The sequence below is a fragment of the Salmo salar genome, chromosome ssa05 (genome assembly GCF_905237065.1).
Source record: "Salmo salar chromosome ssa05, Ssal_v3.1, whole genome shotgun sequence".
Lineage (NCBI taxonomy): Eukaryota > Metazoa > Chordata > Actinopteri > Salmoniformes > Salmonidae > Salmo > Salmo salar.
Window position 1 is genome coordinate 61,365,476 of NC_059446.1, and position 21,008 is coordinate 61,386,483.

The following is a 21,008-nucleotide window of genomic DNA, read 5'->3' on the forward strand; positions in this document are numbered from 1 at the left end:
AAAAGAGACATAACCCTCTTCATAATACGTTCATATAGAAGTAACTTTGTGATACAATGCTGTATGAAGCCATACAAGTCATAGACCTGTGCTGCATTTATATGCAGGGGTACATTGACTCTCCATAGCATTCATTGACCACTGCCATCCATATCGAAGTTCAATTTTTCTCTTGTCACTCACAATAAGGTTATTGAAGGTAATATCTTCACTTTATTCTTTTCCATTTCCCCATCTCCCAAAGCCACCTTGTGCACTGAATTGTTATTGATTGTGTGGACTATGTGTGTCCCATTTCCCTGTAAACTCACATTATGAGGCAGCAGTCACCTGTCTTCTCTAATGAGTGGCACCACCCAGTACAACAGCCAATGGTGTAAGAGAAAAATCTAAATGAAATGTGAGAGTAAGAAACAGAATCCTAAATCTCCATAGTTAGACAAGGAGTTGAGTCAGCCCAACTATCATGGAGGGTCCAGCCAGCAATTCGCATTTCAAAATATCCTTTCTGTCCTTTCTTTCTTTTTTGAAGATTATGTAAGTTTGCATAAATCTTTTGCTACTCCATAATCCATGTATGGGTTTTATTTCATAAAGAGCCCTTGGATGGCCCTTAAATACCAGAATAAAGAAGGGGGGGTTAAGCTATTTTTTGGTTGAACAACTTCTACACTTTTGTCGGATAGAGCATATATCTGGAGGGGGAAATGAAAAGCACGAAAAGCGGGTGCTCATTTAAATGGATCTCACATCCCCGTGCCCCCTGGCGCGCGTCAACGTGCTGCTGAGCTCGCGCTATTCCTGCGGCGGGAAGAGAGGAGGTGACTTGCGCGTTTGGCTAGTTTCCCAACGTCGGGGAAGGGGGGGCGACAGTGAAAGATTAGCGTGATAGTGCTCCCTTTAAATACCGGGCACCGACTGATCAAAGCGTCTCATTCATAGCATATCCTCTGCCAGTGCAGCTATCTGGTACGCGCTCCCGTCCCCAAACCTAACCCGCGACATGGCAAACGCTTACCTGCAAGGAGTAGAGATCTCTGCATCACAGTTCCTGGATATTTTTCACCATTATGATAAAGATGGTAACTTATTCTTTAAGATTGTGGATTATTCATGGAGATGGCACTGAAGTAAAACGATTTTTGGGAAGTTTTGCGCCAAAGACCCTCATGGACCATTTGCGCTTTTTAGCGGGTTTTCGAAAATATGTAGTAGCCTACAGTATATTGAATGAAAAAGTCGATTTAGCTGTCAAGACTGATATTTGTTCTCAACTTTATCCATTGACAAATTAGATTGACAAATATTTTATAGCGACATTTTCAATATTTACAAAAATATAAATGAAAGGTTTAGGTACTAAAATGGAAGTTGTGCATTTTTCCAAAGTATGATTCAGTCATACAGCTGTCATGAAACGGCAAATTATGGATTTGATCCTGTGCGTAATGTTCTTAAACTTAATGTAGGCTACTTTACGCATGTCTTTGATTGATTTGGTGCTTACTTCTTGCAGGTAATGGATATATTGAAGGGAAGGAGTTGCAGAGTTTTATAAAAGAACTTCAGCAAGCTCGAAAACAGGCAGGACTTGTAAGTAAACTGAATTATTTTAAATGTTTTAAACTCTAAAACATGAATGTATTGGCAGTGGGCCTGACAACTAATTGTCTTCTCAAGCTGAACTGTATCTAGTATTTAAATGCGCTTGGTGTGACCCTCATTCCAATTACCTTCATCAGATAGGTCATACAGTAGGCTAGACATATTGACATTGCGAAACCAATGGGTGGTTGATTAGGCTACTGGTGGTGCCACAGTTGAAAGCGTTCAAGTTAAAACATTGTGTGTGTGTGTGTGTGTGTGTGTGTGTGTGTGTGTGTGTGTGTGTGTGTGTGTGTGTGTGTGTGTGTGTGTGTGTGTGTGTGTGTGTGTGTGTGTGTGTGTGTGTGTGTGTGTGTGTGTGTGTGTGTGTGTGTGTGTGTGTGTGTGTGTGTGTGTGTGTGTGTGTGTGTGTGTGTAAGAGAGAGGGAGCGCTGGAGGGAGAAGGAGAGGGAGAGAGATTGGGGTGAGGAGAAAGAAAACTCAGTGCACCATTACAGGCACCAAGCAGTTTTACCCCTGATGCTGGTATTATGTGCACACCTTACACGTTTTGTGTCAGTTGTGTCTGTTTCAGTAGTGACATAATGTTGTCTTGTCAACATCCTCATCACTCATAATAGTGATATTCGCTGTGTAATAATAATCTGTAATATTTCATGTTTTTTTACTAGAATAATCAAAAGGTTGGATTATAAAAGGCAGTATAGAGCATGTCATTGAGAACATTTAATTTACAGAAGAGTCTAAATGCATATCTTAGATTTGTTGTTGGTTCAGTGATCACAGGGTTTTCTCAAGAGATGGAAATGGTGCATTTCATGTAACGCTTCACTGAGCTTCCATTTTAAAGTACTGTCATGATATTGTGAAACTGGTTGTTCTTCATTGACCCTTCGCTAAGCCCCACCCTCCTTGGTTACTGTTGCAACCGCGGACAACATTTTTCCTGGAAGCACAATTCCCCCTTCTAACCACTGGCGAAATCCCCTCACAATGATCTCAAACGGTGTTTTTCATACACAATGAAATTATACACTGACTACCCCTTGCTAATCAAGAAATTATCTGGTATGTTGTAGTGGATTGTCATTACAATTGATTCACTGGAACCTGGTAAAATGATGTTTGTAGTGTGATAGCCAATGAATCTATGGCTCTGAAATCACTGTCAGCATGCAGTCAAAGCGTACTAACTTCTTTTGGAGCTAACTAGTGCTCTCAAATCGTATCCTGACGTCGACAGCAGATTGGAGTTGTATTAATAACATGGCTAACTTAGCTAGCTAACATACATTTATAGAAAACAAGTTATATTTAGTGGCAAGCTAGCTAGCATTAGCAACGTTTGGTGGTCAATTAGCATGAGAAATAGCTAACCAGATGAACTACCAAACAATGTAACAAAAGTATAATTTTGGATTCTAAAAATACTCCATTAACAGGCTCTGGAATCACAAGTACCACTGGTGCACTATTCCATTGTTTAGCCATTTAAAACATGTATTTTTTTTTTAAGAACTCAGGTTCTCTCACAGCCCTCACCGGCTTTTATGTGTTTCAAACATGAGCTTCTCCGGGGTGTAGTACTCGAGACAGTTGCTATCCATTGGAGCACTACGATTAGTTGCCCAGAATTCTGGGGCGGGGCTTAGCGAAGGGTCAATTGACATTGATTAATACATTATGACTAGTTATGAGGTGTCAAGTACATGTCTGGTCTACCAATATTCCATGTCTTTCCATGCCTGAACGACATGGAACAACCCCATATTCCTGGTGCGTCAGATTGATGGGTTGATGGATGTATTTCCCAGATTTCCATCTTGCCCCAATGCGGAAAAAGCAGTTTTGTAAAATTCTGTTTTCCATTCTGACCTTGTTATTTGACATTGGTATTTTTATTTGTGTCTCAACTCATCGTTTTGGGGTCTGAATTGGATTGAGTCACCCATTGCTCAGTGACAAACAGCACTGCAGTGCACTTTCCTACTTTGCATTTGGGAAAGGTTAAACACTTATTTCCCATTCTGTGCACAAGCAATTAGCCAAGCCTCTATAGAGCAAGCCATTTGGCACTCAATCCCAGATCTTTAAACAGGAGTAATGGCTCAACATTTGCCAGACACTGAAAACACCTTTTGATTTACTCTATGGGGAGAGAGCACATTGGGGAGTTGATTATGGAAAATCGCAGCATTTACCATCAAATTAAGTGACCATTTACAACTGCCAAATCAATGGCCAGTAAGAAAACATCATTGAAGTGCATTTTGAAGTAGGATTGGAGTTATTAGCATATCTGACACCACCTTATGCAGAGAGATGCCAAAGATGGTTTCCACATTTTGCATGGGCATCATCATCAGAGAGATCAATACAGAGATCAAAGATTTTGACTGCATAGCGCATGCAGTGTGTTGATTGGCTCAGGGTCCTCTTACTTTGAAATTCCATGGAATTCAATCAAACATGCACTTTAACATTTGCAGAGTCACTTGACGTTGGATAGTGGACATGATTTTGATTATGTCATACAGCAATAAAGATGGCTTCCAAAGATGGCCGCCATGCATCTCAATGGACACACACATGGACTAGAAGAAGAGCTCACTCGTAGTACATCTTCCTTTCATACAACATAATCATTTTACCACGAAAGACAAGGCCAATGTAAGAATATTGCCTACTTTCTACATGTTGCTACGTATTGCCTACTTTCGACGTGTACACTTTTTTCTCCAGTGAGAATGCAAGGTGGTCTTCTTCTCTAGAGTTAACCTCTTGTGCCAGTTTCTCTGAAAGGAAAATTATGATATGATAATGGTCGTATATTTGGAACATATTTGGTCAGCGCTGGTGTGATACTGGGATTTACAGATATTTGTTTATAGCATCTCAGCATATGGTTCACATTGTTCTTGAAGCAATGCATTGCTTTTATTGATTGTGTTTTGGAGATTAAATGCAAATGTAAAAATCTAAGTCCTACTGTGTTTATATTCCTATTATAGAAAGGCTCTATAAAACAGACATTAGTCAGTACTAAGGTACTTCTGATGTTCTCATGAAAACATATAGTACTAACGCCTCAATCACACCGATAGCGTCATTGCATTTTGGTACAGCAGAAGTACATTAATTTCCAATGGAACACTGAGTTTGCCTTGCAGCATTGCGTTGCAGAGACATTTGCAGTGCGTTCTGTGTGGTGCATACGTTGGATGGTGCGTTCTGTGTGGTGCATACGTTGGATGGTGCGTTCTGTGTGGTGCATACGTTGGATGGTGCGTTCTGTGTGGTGCATACGTTGGATGCTGCGTTCTGTGTGGTGCATACGTTGGATGGTGCGTTCTGTGTGGTGCATACGTTGGATTTATCAAACTTATGCGTCAAACTGTATGCGTAGACGACTTGACAGAAATGGTAGTAGAAGGTGAATGTTGAACTTTTGTTGAACACATATCCAGATGATGCTGCGTACCATTTTGCGCAATGATGGTATAGGCGTGGTCGAGGTGTAAGATACACTAATATTGATCTTTTATCCTTGGATATCAAATTGAATCTAGTTATTTTTTTTACATCTATCTTACAACTCATTTACTTTTACCATCGACACAATGGGAGTGAGTGATCATAGTAAAGGCCATGTCCATCTTTTACAGCAATGCTCAATTTGCAGCATAAAGCCTAATTTATACCTTACACAACTTTGCAACACAAGAACGCAATTAATTACGCATGCAATAAAGCCCACTTCATCAGGCTTACCGCAAGGCCATGTAGCAGATAAGTGCTACCCTTTAAGTGTTACACATCATACAGTATCTACAGTATCACATTGTCACATGTAACACTTCCCAGTCCCAACATAGACAATGTCAAATGGCTGCCTTTAAAGGCCCAGTGTGTAGTCACAAACATGATTTTCCTATGTTTTATATATATTTACACACTATGAGGTTGGAATAATACTGTGAAAATTGCTAAGAAGCTGTTGTTTCTTTTTGACCATTTTAATGGAAAACAATCACAGTAAGCTACTTAATTGTTATCCATAAATCATTTGATATTGAGATAAAAATGGCTGCATTGGACCTTTAAGCATCTTCTATTATAACTTATTTTAGCATTCTCTTGTGGCACTTCGTATGCTTCTATGAAAGTACCTGACAGTATCAGTGCCTCGTCAACTCGATTCAATTACACTGAACGTGTCAGTGGAGATCTTTATCCCTCCACACCAGGCATTACATCAGTAGCTGGCTGGCTGTGCAGCCAGGTCAACTGTGATACAAGTCAGTATTCGACGTCCATCAATGTCTGAGGACGTGGGAAGATGACGTGGAACCAGCCTCTAGGGGCAACAGTGAGAGCTGTTACCTTCAAGTAGGTTTGGGTTTTGCTAGGGCGTTGTGAACGGGAATGGCAGGTGGGCGTAAGCATCTGATTCGAAAGGTTGCAAGTTCTAATCTAGCGATAGAATGTTGTTTTTTATATTTGGTTTTAAACATATCCCAAACCTTAACCATTCAGAGTTAATGCCTAAACTTAACCTTAAACACTTTGAAACTTTACATTTGGAACAACTTCAAAATTTGCCATTTGAGAAACATGGATCAACGTCTAATTCTGCCTTGAGACTTTGAGAGCTGGTTGGGCCCCTCCGTACATGCATAATCAATGCATCGCGTGGCCATCTGTATGTCTGCAGCGACATGGACTGACCTGTGCTAAAACTGATGGGTGAAGATTACAACACTCGCTCCTAATCTAATTCAGATTGGATAACATGGCCATCTGCTTAGCATGTTAAATGGTGTTTGTGAGGACACAAGGTATACAAGGTCTTTCACGGCACCAGGTTTCTACTAAATAGCCTTTCCAGATAATTGAGCAGATTTACTGAGCCGTCTCATGTTATCAGTGCTTGCATTTCAAACAACTAAAAGCTTCCCTGCATAAAACATAATTACTTGTTATAAGGATGTGTGAATCCCTATTTATTTTCGTTGTTAACAAATATGTTTATATGTTGATTTGTGTGTAATTCTTCAAGGCAAAAGCTACTGCAATTAATTGACACTGTAATTTTCACTCTCTCATAGGAGCTTACAGACCAAATGAAGGCTTTTGTACAGGAATATGAGAAAAATACAGATGCCAAAATTGGAATTGTTGAGGTGAGAGTCTACATAAACTCATGATGCAGTATACACACACAGTAGGTTAAGACCCACCTAGAATTTGGGACTTTCAGGGACACCGGATCTTGAAACACTGACAGGTTTATAGGGGGCTTCTCCCTCTATGAAAGGTGTTCAAATATAATTTTAAAAGACAGTCACTTTAGCCATGCAGGGTCAAGGGGATTCATATCTCTGCTATAGATGGATACTCTGAAGCTTTAGCTGACAGACAGGGTCCTGATAGGGTCATTCAGCTGTACACAAATACACCAACGCGCGCAAACACACACACAGTGATTACACAAAAATAGAGGTAAGACACATCATTTGAAAGTGGAAAATACATCTATTGTGTTTGGAATACGAGATTTACGTTTAGATTGGATTCTCCAGGAGCGTGATGGAAGAACAGGAGTCCTGTATGAAAGCACATTTTTGGCATGGGGTGTTTCAATGCCACCGGAATGGTTATATTGCAGATGTCTGATGGATAGTCTAGCGGGAGGAGTCTGAAAGTTTAGGCCGGGTCTCAAACCGGATTTACAATGCACTTCTAAGCAGCCAGCTGGGTTTGCTCACTGGGCAAAAACTGGTAGAATCACTATTGTTTTACGTTATTTAAAAAAATACAAATAAATGATGTGTCAGACCAGTGGGTTTGATCAAGACGTTTACACAGATCAGACAGACACAAGTGTGATTCCTCAGTTTCAAGGGTGTTTATTTAAAACAAAGAAAAAGTAAAGAAACCGGTCTCCTTCCGGAGACCTCTTCCAGGTTACCGTCTTCTGAGCTCCGGGGAACGCTGTCTCCTCTGGAGTAGACCACCGAGCCCCTCGGTTCTAGCAGACCGTGAGGACATCTGTCCGGTAGCGACCTCTCACTACCTCCAACCCTCCTGGAAGCTTTATGGGCCCCGTACTGCTGGTGAGCAATCAGCCCCTTGATTACTCACCAGCCCCAATAAGGGGCTGATTGCTCACCAGCCTCAATCAGCCCAAATTAGTCCTGGCCGGAGGACCCGTTGAGACCTGGCACGTCCAGCAGAGGGAGCCACCGGTGCGTGATGTAGACTCCGACTGTCACCAAGCCTCGACGAGTCGCCGCCTGGTGGGTTGTCTACAGTACGCCACACAAGAATCAACTGGTGACTCAATCATTTGTGTCCTTTCCCTTGGCCATCCAGACCAGGGGATCATGGTCCGTGATCAGGGTGAAGTGGGTGCCCAACAGGTAATACTTAAGAGTGTCTAGCGCCCACTTCACCGCTAGACACTCTTTCTTGACAATCAAGTACTTGTTTTCTCGGAGTATCAACTTCCGGGTTATGTACATGGGGTGTTCCTCCCCACTGTGTACCTGGGACAGGATGTCCCCTAGTCCCGTGTCGCAGGCATCCGTCTGCACCAGCATCGGTACCTGGAAATCCCGCGTCACGAGAATCGGATGGGAGCACAGGGCTTCCTTCAGCCACCTGAATGCCGCTTCGGCCTCATCCGACCACTTCACTGTTTTTGGGAGGCGGGCGCTGGTCAGATTGGTAAGGGCTATAGCCGCAAAGTTGGGGATTAACCAGCTATAGTATCCCGCCAGCCCCAGGAAGGACTAGACCTGTGCCTAGGGGCATGGGCCAGTCACAAACTGGCTGGACCTTCGTCTCCTGGGGCTTGACGTTCACATGTCCGATCAAATACCCCCAGGTACTCAAACCTTATCGAACGCCAGCTTGCATTTCTTTTGATTCACTGTCAATCCGGCTTGAATGAGCACATCCAGTACCGCCTGGAGACGCGTCAGGTGCTCTTCCCAACCTTGGCTGTGGATGATGATGTCATCCAAATAGGCCGCTGCGTACTGTTGGTGGGGTCGGAGGAGTCGGTCCATCAGCCGTGGAACGTGGGCTGGGCTCCATGGAGACCGAACAGGAGGACCCGGTATTGGTATAAACTGTCCGGAGTCGAGAATGCCGTATTTTCCCAGGAGGAGGCTGCCAAGGGTACCTGCCAATATCCCTTGGTCAGGACCAGGATGCTGATGTACTGGACCTTTCCCAACCTGTCGATGAGCTTGTCTACCCTCGGAAAATACATCCGTGTTCCGATCGATGAGCTCCCGGAGTGCTTGCTTCTGGGCCGGTCCGAGGTCCTCATTGCTCGAGACCACCACTGGTCCCGTCGATGTCCTGGGTTTCGACCACAACACAGCCAAGGATGTCCTCATGTGCCACCTCTTCAATAGGTTCACGTGGTAAATCTGTTCGTGTTTCCATCTCCCTGGCTGCCGTACGCGGTAATTTACGGGTCCCAGCTTCTCTGTCACCTCATACCGTGCCATGTTGCCAGGAACTTACTTTCTGTGGTGGGGATTAAAACTAGCCCCTTCTCACCCACATAGAACTCTCGGGGCTGGGTACCCCGATTGTAGACCTTGGCTTGGGCGCACTGGGCCTTCACCATATGTTCCCTTACTACTGGCCATATGCCTGTCATCCGCTCCCTCATCGTCTCTACGTGTTCCACCACGCTGCGTAAGGGGGTCGGCTAGGCTTCCCACACCTCCCGTACGGGAATGGCCTCGGGATAACGGGTGGCATAATCTACTATTACCAGGATGTACCGGTGTCCTCGGGCCATTTTTACCAGGGGGCCCACTATATCCATGGCGATGCATTCAAACGGCACTCCAATGATCGGTAGGGGAACCAGCAGGTTCCGGAAGTGTGCTTTTGGTGCGGTGATTTGACACTCGGGGCAGCTCACTCCCAATAGCCTTCCACGGCCTGCCTCATGTGGAACCAGGCATTTCCTGGTCTTCTCCATTCCCAGGTGCACCCCCAACAAATGGGTGTGGGCCAGCTGGAGAACGGTTCCGACATACCAGCGGGGCAGCAACAGCACCTCTCGAAGTTCCCCCTGTTCGTGGGACACCTGATACAACAGGTTATTTTTGATTTGGAAGTCACTCAACAAGCTGGCCATCCACCGCTATCACTTGGGCCGCGGCGGCTTTCAAGTTCGGATCCTCCCACTGGAAATTGAAGAGAGGAAGCATGGGCTCCTCCTCCGGTTGTTCACCCCTTCGAGCCCCAACTCCGGGTCCGTAGACACGGGGTTGGCAACCGCTTTCTTCCGGGCCGTGCAGGTGACGGTCCGTCCCCGCTCTCGTCGGTTGCCAGCTCATTCGCTTTTTCTCAGCTCGTGCCTCCACATTGCCGAGAACAGCGAACAATCTAGTCCCACGAGGAGGGGTACCGACAACTCAGGTACAGCACCCACCACCATCTGACAGCTTCCTTGTGGCGTCACGATGGTGGCCTGCCTGGTCGAATACTGCCTGCCCGGTTGAATGTCGCCGTGGACACAGGAGACTGACATAGCGTTACCACACTCCCAGAATCCAACAGAGTGTGTGTGTCGTGACCATTGACTTTCACCGGCACCATGGGTAGTTCACTGTGGGCCCAACATGAGATGAGGTAGTTTACTGCTTGGCCCGACTCATCTCCAGGGCCCGCTGATGGCATCGACTCCTCTTGACAAGGGCAATTGCATGCGAGGTGTTCCCGGGCGCCACACTCAAAACATCTCCTTCGATCTTCATCCTCCTGGGGTTGTTGGCAGCGGGTCAACTCTCCCCCGGCTGTCTCTCCGCGGGTCTGCAGTCCTTTAGCCCGGCTGACTGTCGGATTGGGGAGTACGGTGGTGGGGTCATCCTTCTTTCCCCTCCGACAGCTCCCGGACTTGACCTGCATCCCTTTCAGCAGGGCCTCTGTATTCTGGTGTGTCTCCACAGCTCACAAGAGGTCCTCCAAGGTCTGGGCGCGTAGGTTTGCCGCCCTCTTCATGTGAGGTAGCACCCATAAGAAGCGATCCATGACCACTTTGTCGATAACATGGAGGGTGGCTATGTCGGTTAGGAGCCATGCTCTGGTGATGCACAGTAGGTCGCACATCTGGGCTTGGGGGGAAGCTTTCGGCCACAAACCTCCAGTTGTGGACCAGTTGGGCCCGACGGGCCAGGCTGTACCCGTAGTGGCTGAGAACCTCCCTCTTGAGACAGTCGTAGTTAGCCACCTGTTCGGTGTTGAGTTCATAATACACCTTTTGGGCATCTCCGGACAGGAAAGGGGCCAGCAGACTCGCCAAATTCACCTTGGGCCAACCTTTCCGGAGTGCTGTCCGTTCAAACGTGCAGAGGTAGGTTGTCGTCCTCTGTTAGCTTAATTAAAAACTGATTGGGATGCGATTCGGTCTGCTTTTGTCCTCGCAGCTTCCTGACGTCCTCCAGCAAGCGGACATTCTGTAGACGCTGTTCTTCCAGCATTCGTTCCTGAATGTCCTGTTGCGCTTGTTGTGCCTGAACAAACTGAGCTATCAACTCGGCCAAGCTGATAGTGCGTAAACGTCAACCCTGGTCTGACCACGTTCTCAGACTTGCCCTGTCCGGTAGCAACCCTCCCATGTGCTGGCCTCCTGGCAGCTTTATGGACCCGTATGGCTGGTGAGCAATCAGCCCCTCTGTTTGTCACATGGCCTCGACGAGACTCCCCCTGGTACGCCACAATGATGACATTGAATCAATGTGGAAAACTGATTGGATTTGAAAAAAGTAATCAACATAAGGGAATTTAGTCTTTTTTTCACCCAACTTTAACCTAAATCCAATGACATAGTGATATTTTTTGTTGATTTCACGTTGAATTCTCAACCAAACGTAAATCAAAACCAGACGTTTAAATGACGTCTGTGCCCAGTGGGTGGTGGCTAAACTGTCACAGGGTGCCATTCTTTGCCACTGATCAACTGTTAAAAATAAATGGGACGTTGAACCAATGTAGCATGTTTCAGGACAATACAGTGTTATCTCTTATATATTTTTGTTCTTTTCTCTGTGTCATAGCTAGTACAAATATTGCCCACAGAGGAGAACTTCTTGTTATTTTTCCGGCAACAGTTGAAGTCTTGTGCGGAATTTATGCAGGTAATTTTCTATTAACCAATATTATCTATTTAAATGTTTTCAAGTGGCTCATGGCATAAATATAGTTTTTTACTGATTTAACTATTCTCTCCTCATTGATGATACAAACCCCTATTTCACTCATTGTCTCATTCCAGGCTTGGCGATGTTATGATGCAGACCATAGTGGCTACATTGAAGCAGATGAGCTGAAGGTGAACAATGCTGGACTGTAACTTGCCTCCCAATTTGTATCTTGATGAACTGTCTCATTGTCCTCTCTATTTCATTAAGGGGATATAGGCTCACAAGGAGCCTCTGAGGTCAAGGCTTATCTGGACTGTAACTTGAAATCCCTTTTTTATTGTAAATCATTTTGGTAATTGAGCATTTTGTAGGAATCTCGGGGGAGTTTTGTCTTTCTTAACCCCAGTACCAAAGTTTCACTCATATACAGTACCAGTCAAAAGTTTGGACACACCTATCCATTCAAGGGTTTTTCTTTATTTTAACTATTTTCTACATTGTACAATAATAGTGAAGACATCAAAACTATGAAATAACACATACAGAATCATGTAGTCACCAAAAAAGTGTTAAACAAATCAAAATATATTTGAGATTCTTCAAAGTAGCCACCCTTTGCCTTGATGACAGCTTTGCACACTATTGGCATTCTCTCAACCAGCTTCATGAGGTAGTCACCTGGTAATGCTTTTCCAACAGTCTTGAGTTCCCACATATGCTGAGCCCTTGTTGGCTGCTTTTCCGTCACTCTGCAGTCCAACTCATCCCAAACCATCTCAATTGGGTTGAGGTCAGGTGATTGTGGAGGCCAGGTCATCTGATGCAGCACTCCATCACTCTCCTTGGTCAAGTAGCCCTTACACAGCCTGGTGGTGTGTTTTGGGTCATTGTCCTTTTGAAAAACAAATGATAGTCCCACTATCAAACCAGATGGGATGGCTGTAGTAGCCATGCTGGTTAAGTGTGCCTTGAATTCTAAATAAATCACTGACCGTGTCACCAGCAAAGCAGCCCCACACCATCACACCCACCTCCTCCTCCTCCACGGTGGGAACTACACATGCGGAGATCATCGGTTCACCTACTCCGCGTCTCACAAAGACATGGCGGTTGGAACCAAAAATCTCAAATTTGGACTCATCAGACCAAAGGACAGATTTCCACCGGTCTAATGTTCATTGCTCGTGTTTCTTGGCCCAAGCAAGTCTCTTCTTCTTATTGGTGTCCTTTAGTAGTGGTTTCTTTGCAGCAATTAAATCATGAAGGCCTGATTCACGCAGTCTCCTCTGAACAGTTGATGTTGAGATGTGTCTGTTACTTGAACTCTGTGAAGCATTTATTTGGGCTGCAATCTGAGGTGCAGTTAATTGCCCATTTCTAAAGCTGGTAACTCTAATGAACTAATCCTCTGCAGCAGAGGTTACGCTGGGTCTTCCTTTCCTGTGGTTGTCCTCACGAGAGCCAGTTTCATCATAGCGCTTCATGGTTTTTGCAACTGTACTCAAAGAAACTTTCAAAGTTCTTGAAATTTTCCGGATTGACTGACCTTCCTGTCTTAAAGTAATGATGGATTGTCATTTCTCTTTGCTTATTTGAGCTGTTCTTGCCATAATATCGACTTGATCTTTTTCCAAATGTGGTTATCTTCTGTAAACCACCCATACCTTGTCACAACACAACTGATTGGCTCAAACGCATTAAGAAGGAAAGAAATTCCACAAATTAACTTTTAACAAGGCTAACCTGTTAATTGAAATGCATTCCAGGTGACTACCTCATGAAGCTGGTTGAGAGAATGCTAAGAGTGTGCAAAGCTGTCATCAAGACAAAGGGTGGCTACTTTGAAGAATCTCAAATATAAACTATATTTTGATTTGTTTAACACTTTTTTGGTTACTACATGATTCCATATGTGTTATTTCATAGTTTTGATGTCTTCACTATTATTCTACAACATAGAACATAGTAAAAATAAAGAAAAACCCTTGAATGAGTAGGTGTGTCCAAACTTTTGCTGGTACTATACGTTGGCTATAACCTTCCCCAGAGTAGTGTCAAGGAAGTTGTGGAATAATTAAGTTGGATTGATGTGCACTCTGAGTGAGCTATACACTCTATCTAGAACCTAAAAGGGTTATTTGGCTCTCCATAGGATAACCCTTTGAATAACCCTTTTTGGTTCCAAGTAGAACCCTTTTGTTCTATATGGAACCCAAAAACGTTTTACCTGGAACTAAAAAGTTTAGCAAACTCCAGGTGTTAACATTTTTTTGATGACATGAAAATGAAGCTCTTTGGCCACGCACGTCATGGTGGGTTTGGCGTCGCAAAAAATATGAATATGCAGAAAAAATCCCTCCATACCTACTGTAAAATATGCAGGTGGATCTTTGATGTTATGGGGCTATTTTGCTTCCTCTGGTCCAGGGGCCCTTGTTAAGGTCAATGTCATCATGAACTTTACCCAGTACCAGGACATTTTAGCCAAAAACCTGGTTGTGTCTGCCAGGAGGCTGAAACTTGGCCACAAGTGGATCTTGCAGCAAGACAATAACACCAAGCACACATCAAAATCCACAAAGAAATGGTTAGTTGACCACAAAAAATCTACATTTTGCAATGGCCATCTCAGTCTCCGGACTTGAACCACATTCAAAACCTGTGGTTTGAATTGAAGAGGTCCATAAGCACAGATGAAGGATATCATGGATCTGTATAAAGAAAGGGTCTAAGATGCTTTCCAATGTGTTCTCCAATCCATAAAACATTTTTGAAAAAGGCTCAGTGCCATTATCCTCGCAAGGTAAGGTATTGAAAACAGGGGTGCCAATGATTTTGACCCCTATCTTCTTGTGGAAAAAAAGCAACTGTATTAGTATAAAATAATTTCATTTTTCAGTTTTTGTTGAGCATACAATATACAGTGCCTTCAGAAAGTATTCATACCCCTTGACTTTTCCACATGTTGTTGTGTTACAGCCTGAATTCAAAATTGATTACATAGATTTTTTTCCCTCGCCCATCTACACAACACCCCATAATGACAAAGGGATAATAAGTTTAGACATTTTTGCAAATGTATTGAAAATGAAATACAGAAATATCTAATTTACATATGTATTCACACCCCTGAGTCAATACTTTGTAAAAGCACCTTTGGCGGTGATGACAGCTTTGAGTCGTCTTGGGTATGTCTGTATCATCTTTGCACATCTGGATTAGGGGATTTTTTCCCATTCTTCCTTGCAGATTTTCTCAAGCTCTGTTAAGTTATATGGGGAGCGACGGCTAATAGCAATCTTCAAGTCTTTCCGCAGATTTTCAAAGGGATTCAATGATCTCAGAGTCTTTCATGTGGCTTTTGGCAAACTCCAAGTGTGACGTCATGTGTATTTTTCTCAGGAATGGTTTCCGTCTGGCCACTCTACCATGAAGCCCATATTGGTGAAATGTTGTAGAGACTGTTGTCCTTCTGGCAGGTTCTCCCATCTCAGCCAAAGAACTCTGTAGTTCTGTCGGAGTGGCCATTGGGTTCTTGGTCACCTCCCTAACTAAGGTCCTTCTTGCCCGGTTGGTCAGTTTGGTTGGACAGCCGGCTCTAGGCAGAGTCTGGGTAGGTCCATATTTTTTACATTTCCCAATGATGGAGACCACTGTGCTCTTGGAAACTTTGAACACTTTAGAAATTGTTTTATACCCTTCCCCAGATATATGCCTCATCACAATTAGAACTCAGAGATCTACAGACAGTTTTTTGGACTTCATGGTATAGTTTCTGCTCTGACATGCACTGTCAACTGTAGGACCTTATATAGACAGGTGTGGTTCTTTCTAAATCATGTCCAAACAATTTAATTGGTCACAGGTGGACTCCAATCAAGTTGTAGCGACATCTCAAGGACGATCAAAGGAAATTGGATGCACCTGAGCTCAGTTTAGAGTGTCATAGAAAAGGGTTGTGAATAATTATGTAAATTAGGTATTTGTGTATTTCATTTTTAATAAATTTGCTAAACTTTCTAAAAACATGTTTTCACTTTGTCATTATGGGGTATTGTGTTTAGAAGAGTGAGAACATTTTTCTCCATTTAATCCATTTTGAATTCAGGCTATAACACAACACAATGTGGAATAAGTCAAGGGGTATGAATACTTTATGAAGACACTGTAGCTCAGTATTTGTATTATTTATTTTATAGAGTCTTTTTTGCTCATCTTTATCAAGGGTGCCAATATTTCTGGACCTGACTGTACCTCCCGCACAGCATTGCATTTAAAATGTGTCTGCTACAGCAGGCGTTGTTGTCAAACTGATCTTTCTGCTTTTGCTTAATTTCCAGAACTTTTTGAAAGATCTGCTTCAGAAGGCTAAGAAACCATATGACGAAAAGAAGTTAGATGAGTATACACATACCACAGTAAGAATATAGTTTATACTTATGCAGCTAGCCTCAGCAACAACTTTGAGAACAGTGTAGCTAAATGGCTACAACAAATAGCTCCGTACAGTATAGTCCTTAATTTTCTGTTTTGTAGAACTTTAATTTGTTTATTTTTTTTTCTCTTCCAGCTCAAAATATTCGACTCAAACCACGATGGGAAGTTGTGTTTGGCAGAAATGGCGAGGTCTGCTTATGAAGTTTTGTCCTGTGTGATATGAATGATATATCTGTCTACACATCATGCTGTATATGACCTGAACACAATTCTTACAATGTGTGTTTTTTTCAACAGGCTGCTACCGGACGAGGAGAACTTTCTACTCAAGTTTCAGGTTGGTGGTTATTCCCAGAGTAAATCCGAGATGGAATCGGAAAATCAAATTGACCTTGACTCAATTGTCTCCTCTCCCCCTCTTTTCCTCCCCCTCTCCCTCCTGTCTTTCTGTTACAGAATGTGAAGATGGTGAGAAGAGAGTTCAACAAGATCTTTGAGTTATACGATCAGGTACATTCCAATAATACATTGTCATTATGCACCCTCTCAAAAAAATAAGAATCACTCTCTGTTATGGCTTTTTGAATGTTTCAATGCATCTCAAGACACAGTATGAACAAGGACAGAAAGTGGTTCAGAACGTGCTAGTCTAGGAAATTGCTGCTCTCCAGGGATGCACTCCCTCAATCTTTCTCTCTTATCCTCTTTATCTATCTCTCCTTCTCTTTCTTGCTCTTGTTCTCTCTCTGTCTATCTACCGATTTCTCTTCCTATTGCCCTTATTTGTATGCACAATGGATACAGTGCATGGTCCCCCCCTGCCACCATCACTCTTCCTCTCTCTCGCTCTTTCACGCTCTCGCTCTTCCCCCATCCCCATTTACCCCACCCTCTCCATCTCTTTCCTCTCCCTCTCTCCCCCTATAATGTATGACTGTCTGCAGCAGGTCGGCCCATACCTTCTCTCCCGTGGCAGCGCATGTAATCCATATTGACTGGCAGGTTCATGTTGCGCAGGCGGGCAGGCAGGCTGGTAGGCAGACAGGCAGGCAGGCATGGAGGCTGACAGGCAAACAGACAGGGAGGCGGGCAGACAGACAGACAGGCAGACAGACAAGGAGGCAGGGAGGCGTTCTGGGCCTTGCTGATATGTGACATCCAGACCGGTAATTGGGGCAGCAAATGACAACACATTCTTTAGTTTGCCTGTAGAGCATTACAGGACAATTAATCTGAGTGGCTGGCTTTTCATGCTTTTCCATTAGTTTTAGTCTTCGACCATAGAACCTGGTTTAAAGATTTAGATTGTTAGAAGTGCCATGTTGGCACCTACTGTCCCACATGGTTCCTGATGATGGTGCTCTTGTTGCCAACACAGAGGATTGATTGCTAGACTCTATGGTATAGTATTTCTATTGGTCTGAATGGAGTTGGACACACAGAGAACTCCCCTAAAGTGGATAGGAATATCCTTGTAAAGGTATCAGTGATGTGGTTATAATATTGCTTTCAGGCACACGAGCCAGTACATAGATGACCAAAAACAAACAGCTCAAATTCATGAATAGAAAATATGAGCAAATATCCGAAGGGCCCATGAACAAGCTGTTCAAATATACACATCTGTTCATTAGGCCTATTGTTTTGTTTGTTTACTGAGATCAGGCTTGTGAGATGTAGCGTGGTATCATGTTGACACTACATACCAAACCAAACCCACAGGCAGGCTAAATGGTGTGACATTGTGTTTCTTGTGTGTCTCTCTCTGTCTTTCTCCCCCTCTCTCTCTGTCTCTCTCTCTGTCCTTCTCTCTGTCTCTCAGGATGAGAATGGCTATATGGATGAGAATGAGCTGGATGCCCTCCTCAAAGATTTGTGTGAGAAGAACAAGAAGGTGGGTTTCCATTCTGTTTAATTGATGGAGACTAAGGGCAAGATTCAATCAGTTTCGCCTTAACCCGCGATAATCAAGAAGAACTGCATACCAGTCTCATTGTTTTTATTTAGGCGATGTCTGAGGTGTAACTGCGTTGGAGCTGTCAAATCAGCAAGCGGCTCCCGGCGTTATACTTATCGCGGACATTGCCATTGGATGCGCCAAGTCGAATTAGTAATAAACCCACACCGCTAAAACACCAGCTATGCGGGTGTCAGCTTTCAATGGTTAATGCTTGATCTGATTGAACCTAGGTCTGAACAGTCCTAACAAATCTTTTGGTTTTTCATCTTGACACTTCAAATATCACAGAGGGCCTTGTTTGTTGCCTGTGGTGATATGATTGGCCTGAGAACAATCACAGTACCTCTTCAAACAAACTCATAAGAGCATGTTTGGAACTGGACAGATATCCTGTCTGTCTGTCTGTCTGTCTGTCTGTCTGTCTGTCTGTCTGTCTGTCTGTCTGTCTGTCTGTCTGTCTGTCTGTCTGTCTGTCTGTCCGTCTGTCTGTCTCTCTCTATCTTTTTCTCTCTCTCTCTCGCACTCTAACAGCTGACTTTAAAAATAGTTTTCTGGATGTCAATATATCAAAGCCATATGTGACCTGCATGTAGAGCCTACTCCTCTTTTTTTGTGCAAATATTTTGTGTCATCTTTATGAGCTAAGCTTTGGGCCAGCGACCATCTCATAGCCGCAGGGGATTTTGAAATGAAAAAGTAGGGTCAATGTCAAATCTGTAAAAGTCAAGGGATGAAAATGACTAGTTGGATGTCTGCATCTGTTTCTTGTCTCCGACAGGTGCTGGAAGTCAACAAAATCCCCACATATAAGACCGCCATTATGGCGCTATCAGACGGGGGCAAGCTGTACAGGACAGAGCTAGCGCTGGTGCTCTGTGCTGAGGACATTTCAGCCCCTGCCCCCTTATAAACCACACCCCCTCCACCCCCTTCCAACCCGCCTCCCTTCCCCTCACTCATGAAGTGTTTAAAGATACTGTAGCTTGAAACTCCAAGGATGTAGGGTGTATTTTTGTTTCAGTTTTTGCTTTTCTTTCAAGAAATCTGTCAATTTGCCAGTGACAGTGTGTGCGTAGCTAGGACACATTATCAGAGACATAGGGTGTCACATACTTTTCAAACCTTTTGTTTCTATACTCTTTGTAAATGTACAGATTTTTGTAACAATGAGATTGATACCACCATTGAAAGTCCCTGTACTTTGTCTTCTCTATACTACATACTCCAACCTCTCATTGGCTGAAAGAGAGGGTGTGTCCCCTACTGACCAGTGACAACAACGTTTACCGTACTGTTAAATAATATCTCTACACCAAGTAGTCAAACTACTAGTAACAATAACTTATACTATTAGAATTATATCCCTCCAGTAGCCTAAGCAATACGTTACTAAAATGTTTCTGTAATGTGGTGCATGGAAATGAAAAATAAAGAAAATAGCGGAAGAACAGTTCCGTGATGTGAGACCATTTTAAGCTATATATCGTTTTGCAGTGCATGTTAGTTGTTGAAGGCTAGCCTTGTGTGGAGGTACTACTGAATGGACAAGCACATATCTCAGAGTTGTGTAGCCTAACCCCCGTGACCCCTGACCTGCCCTGTGTATAACGATGGTGCCAGTCTCTGATGTGCTACATGGACCTTTTTTTGCACTGTAAACAATGCCATGCCCCACCATGCTGGGCACCAGAAACACTGTGTAAGATGTAATAAAAACTAAATTCAACAACTACCTTACACCCCAACTGTGTGCATCGCTGTGTTGCTATTTGACTGACATAGGGTGGAATTGACAATGTCAAGAATGATATGGATGAAACATAATAATAATTCATTTAATATGAAAAACACTGAAGGCTCTGAAGAAAATAACAAAAAAAGTTTATATATACAGAGTGTACAAAACATTAAGAACACCTGCTCTTTCCATGACATAGATTGACCAGATGAGTTCAGGTGAAAGCTATGATCCCTTATTGATGTCACTTGTTAAATCCACTTCAATCAGTGTAGATGAAGGGGAGGAGACAAGTTAAAGAAGGATTTTTAATCCTCGAGACATGGATTGTGTGTGCCATTCAGAGGGTGAATGGGCAAGACAAAATATTGAAGTGTCTTTGAACAGGGTATGTTAGTAGGTGCCAGGCGTGCCGATTTGTGTCAATAACTGCAACGCTGCTGGATTTTTCACACTCAACAGTTTCCTGTGTGTATTAAGAATGGTCCACCACCCAAAGGACATCCAGCCAACTTGACACAACTGTGGGAAGCATTGGAATCAACATGGGCCAGCATACCTTGTAGAGTTCATGCCCTGACGAATTGAGGCTGTTCTGAGGGTTAAAGAGGGGGGTGCAAGTTGCAACTTAATATTAGGAAGGTGTTCCTAATGTTTGGTATACTCAGTGTGTGTGTGTGTGTATATATATATATATATATATATATATATATATATATATATATAAGCTATATAGAGGTGTCGTCAGATCTGGTGGACAGGAGAACAGAATTAACATAGGTATTTGAAAGCTATTCTGAACAGCACAGTTATCTGTGCCTTAAACGAGGCCAGAGACACTACAGCCCTGACATTGACTGGAAGTTCCACAGTCGAGGCGCTGCAAAACTGAAAGACCCTGTCACCCATAAATGTTTGTCTGCAGTGGGGCTGCTGAACAAGTACAGACCTGGAGGTTCAAAGGGTGTGTGTGGGGTAGGAGGGTAGAATGAGGTCAGACAGGTCCTTGGCTCCACAGTTGTGGATAGCTTGGTCGGTGTGAACCAGGATTTTAAAGTCAATGCGTAAGCATATGGGGAGCCAGCGGAGGTTG

At 43.5% G+C, this 21,008-nt stretch overlaps 1 protein-coding gene across 1 annotated transcript; it reads left to right on the top strand.

The window, feature by feature from the left end:
* Positions 1-818: 818 nt before the first annotated feature.
* Positions 819-19,909, top strand: calb1 (calbindin 1). Its single transcript, XM_014201175.2, has 11 exons — positions 819-1,082; positions 1,517-1,593; positions 6,714-6,788; positions 11,694-11,774; positions 11,912-11,968; positions 16,121-16,198; positions 16,351-16,406; positions 16,515-16,554; positions 16,674-16,727; positions 18,040-18,111; positions 18,956-19,909. The coding sequence occupies exons 1-11, from the start codon at positions 1,004-1,006 to the stop codon at positions 19,085-19,087; spliced, it is 801 nt and encodes a 266-aa protein (XP_014056650.1). The 5' UTR covers positions 819-1,003; the 3' UTR covers positions 19,088-19,909.
* Positions 19,910-21,008: the final 1,099 nt, after the last annotated feature.

What these genes read in the sequence shown, in the direction of transcription:
- calb1 (XM_014201175.2), top strand. Translation starts at nt 1,004, where the DNA reads ATGGCAAACGCTTACCTGCAAGGAGTAGAGATCTCTGCATCACAGTTC. An exon ending in TCACCATTATGATAAAGATG is followed by an intron (nt 1,083 to 1,516) that starts GTAACTTATTCT and finishes TACTTCTTGCAG; the next exon opens with GTAATGGATATATTGAAGGG. An exon ending in TGTGTGAGAAGAACAAGAAG is followed by an intron (nt 18,112 to 18,955) that starts GTGGGTTTCCAT and finishes TGTCTCCGACAG; the next exon opens with GTGCTGGAAGTCAACAAAAT.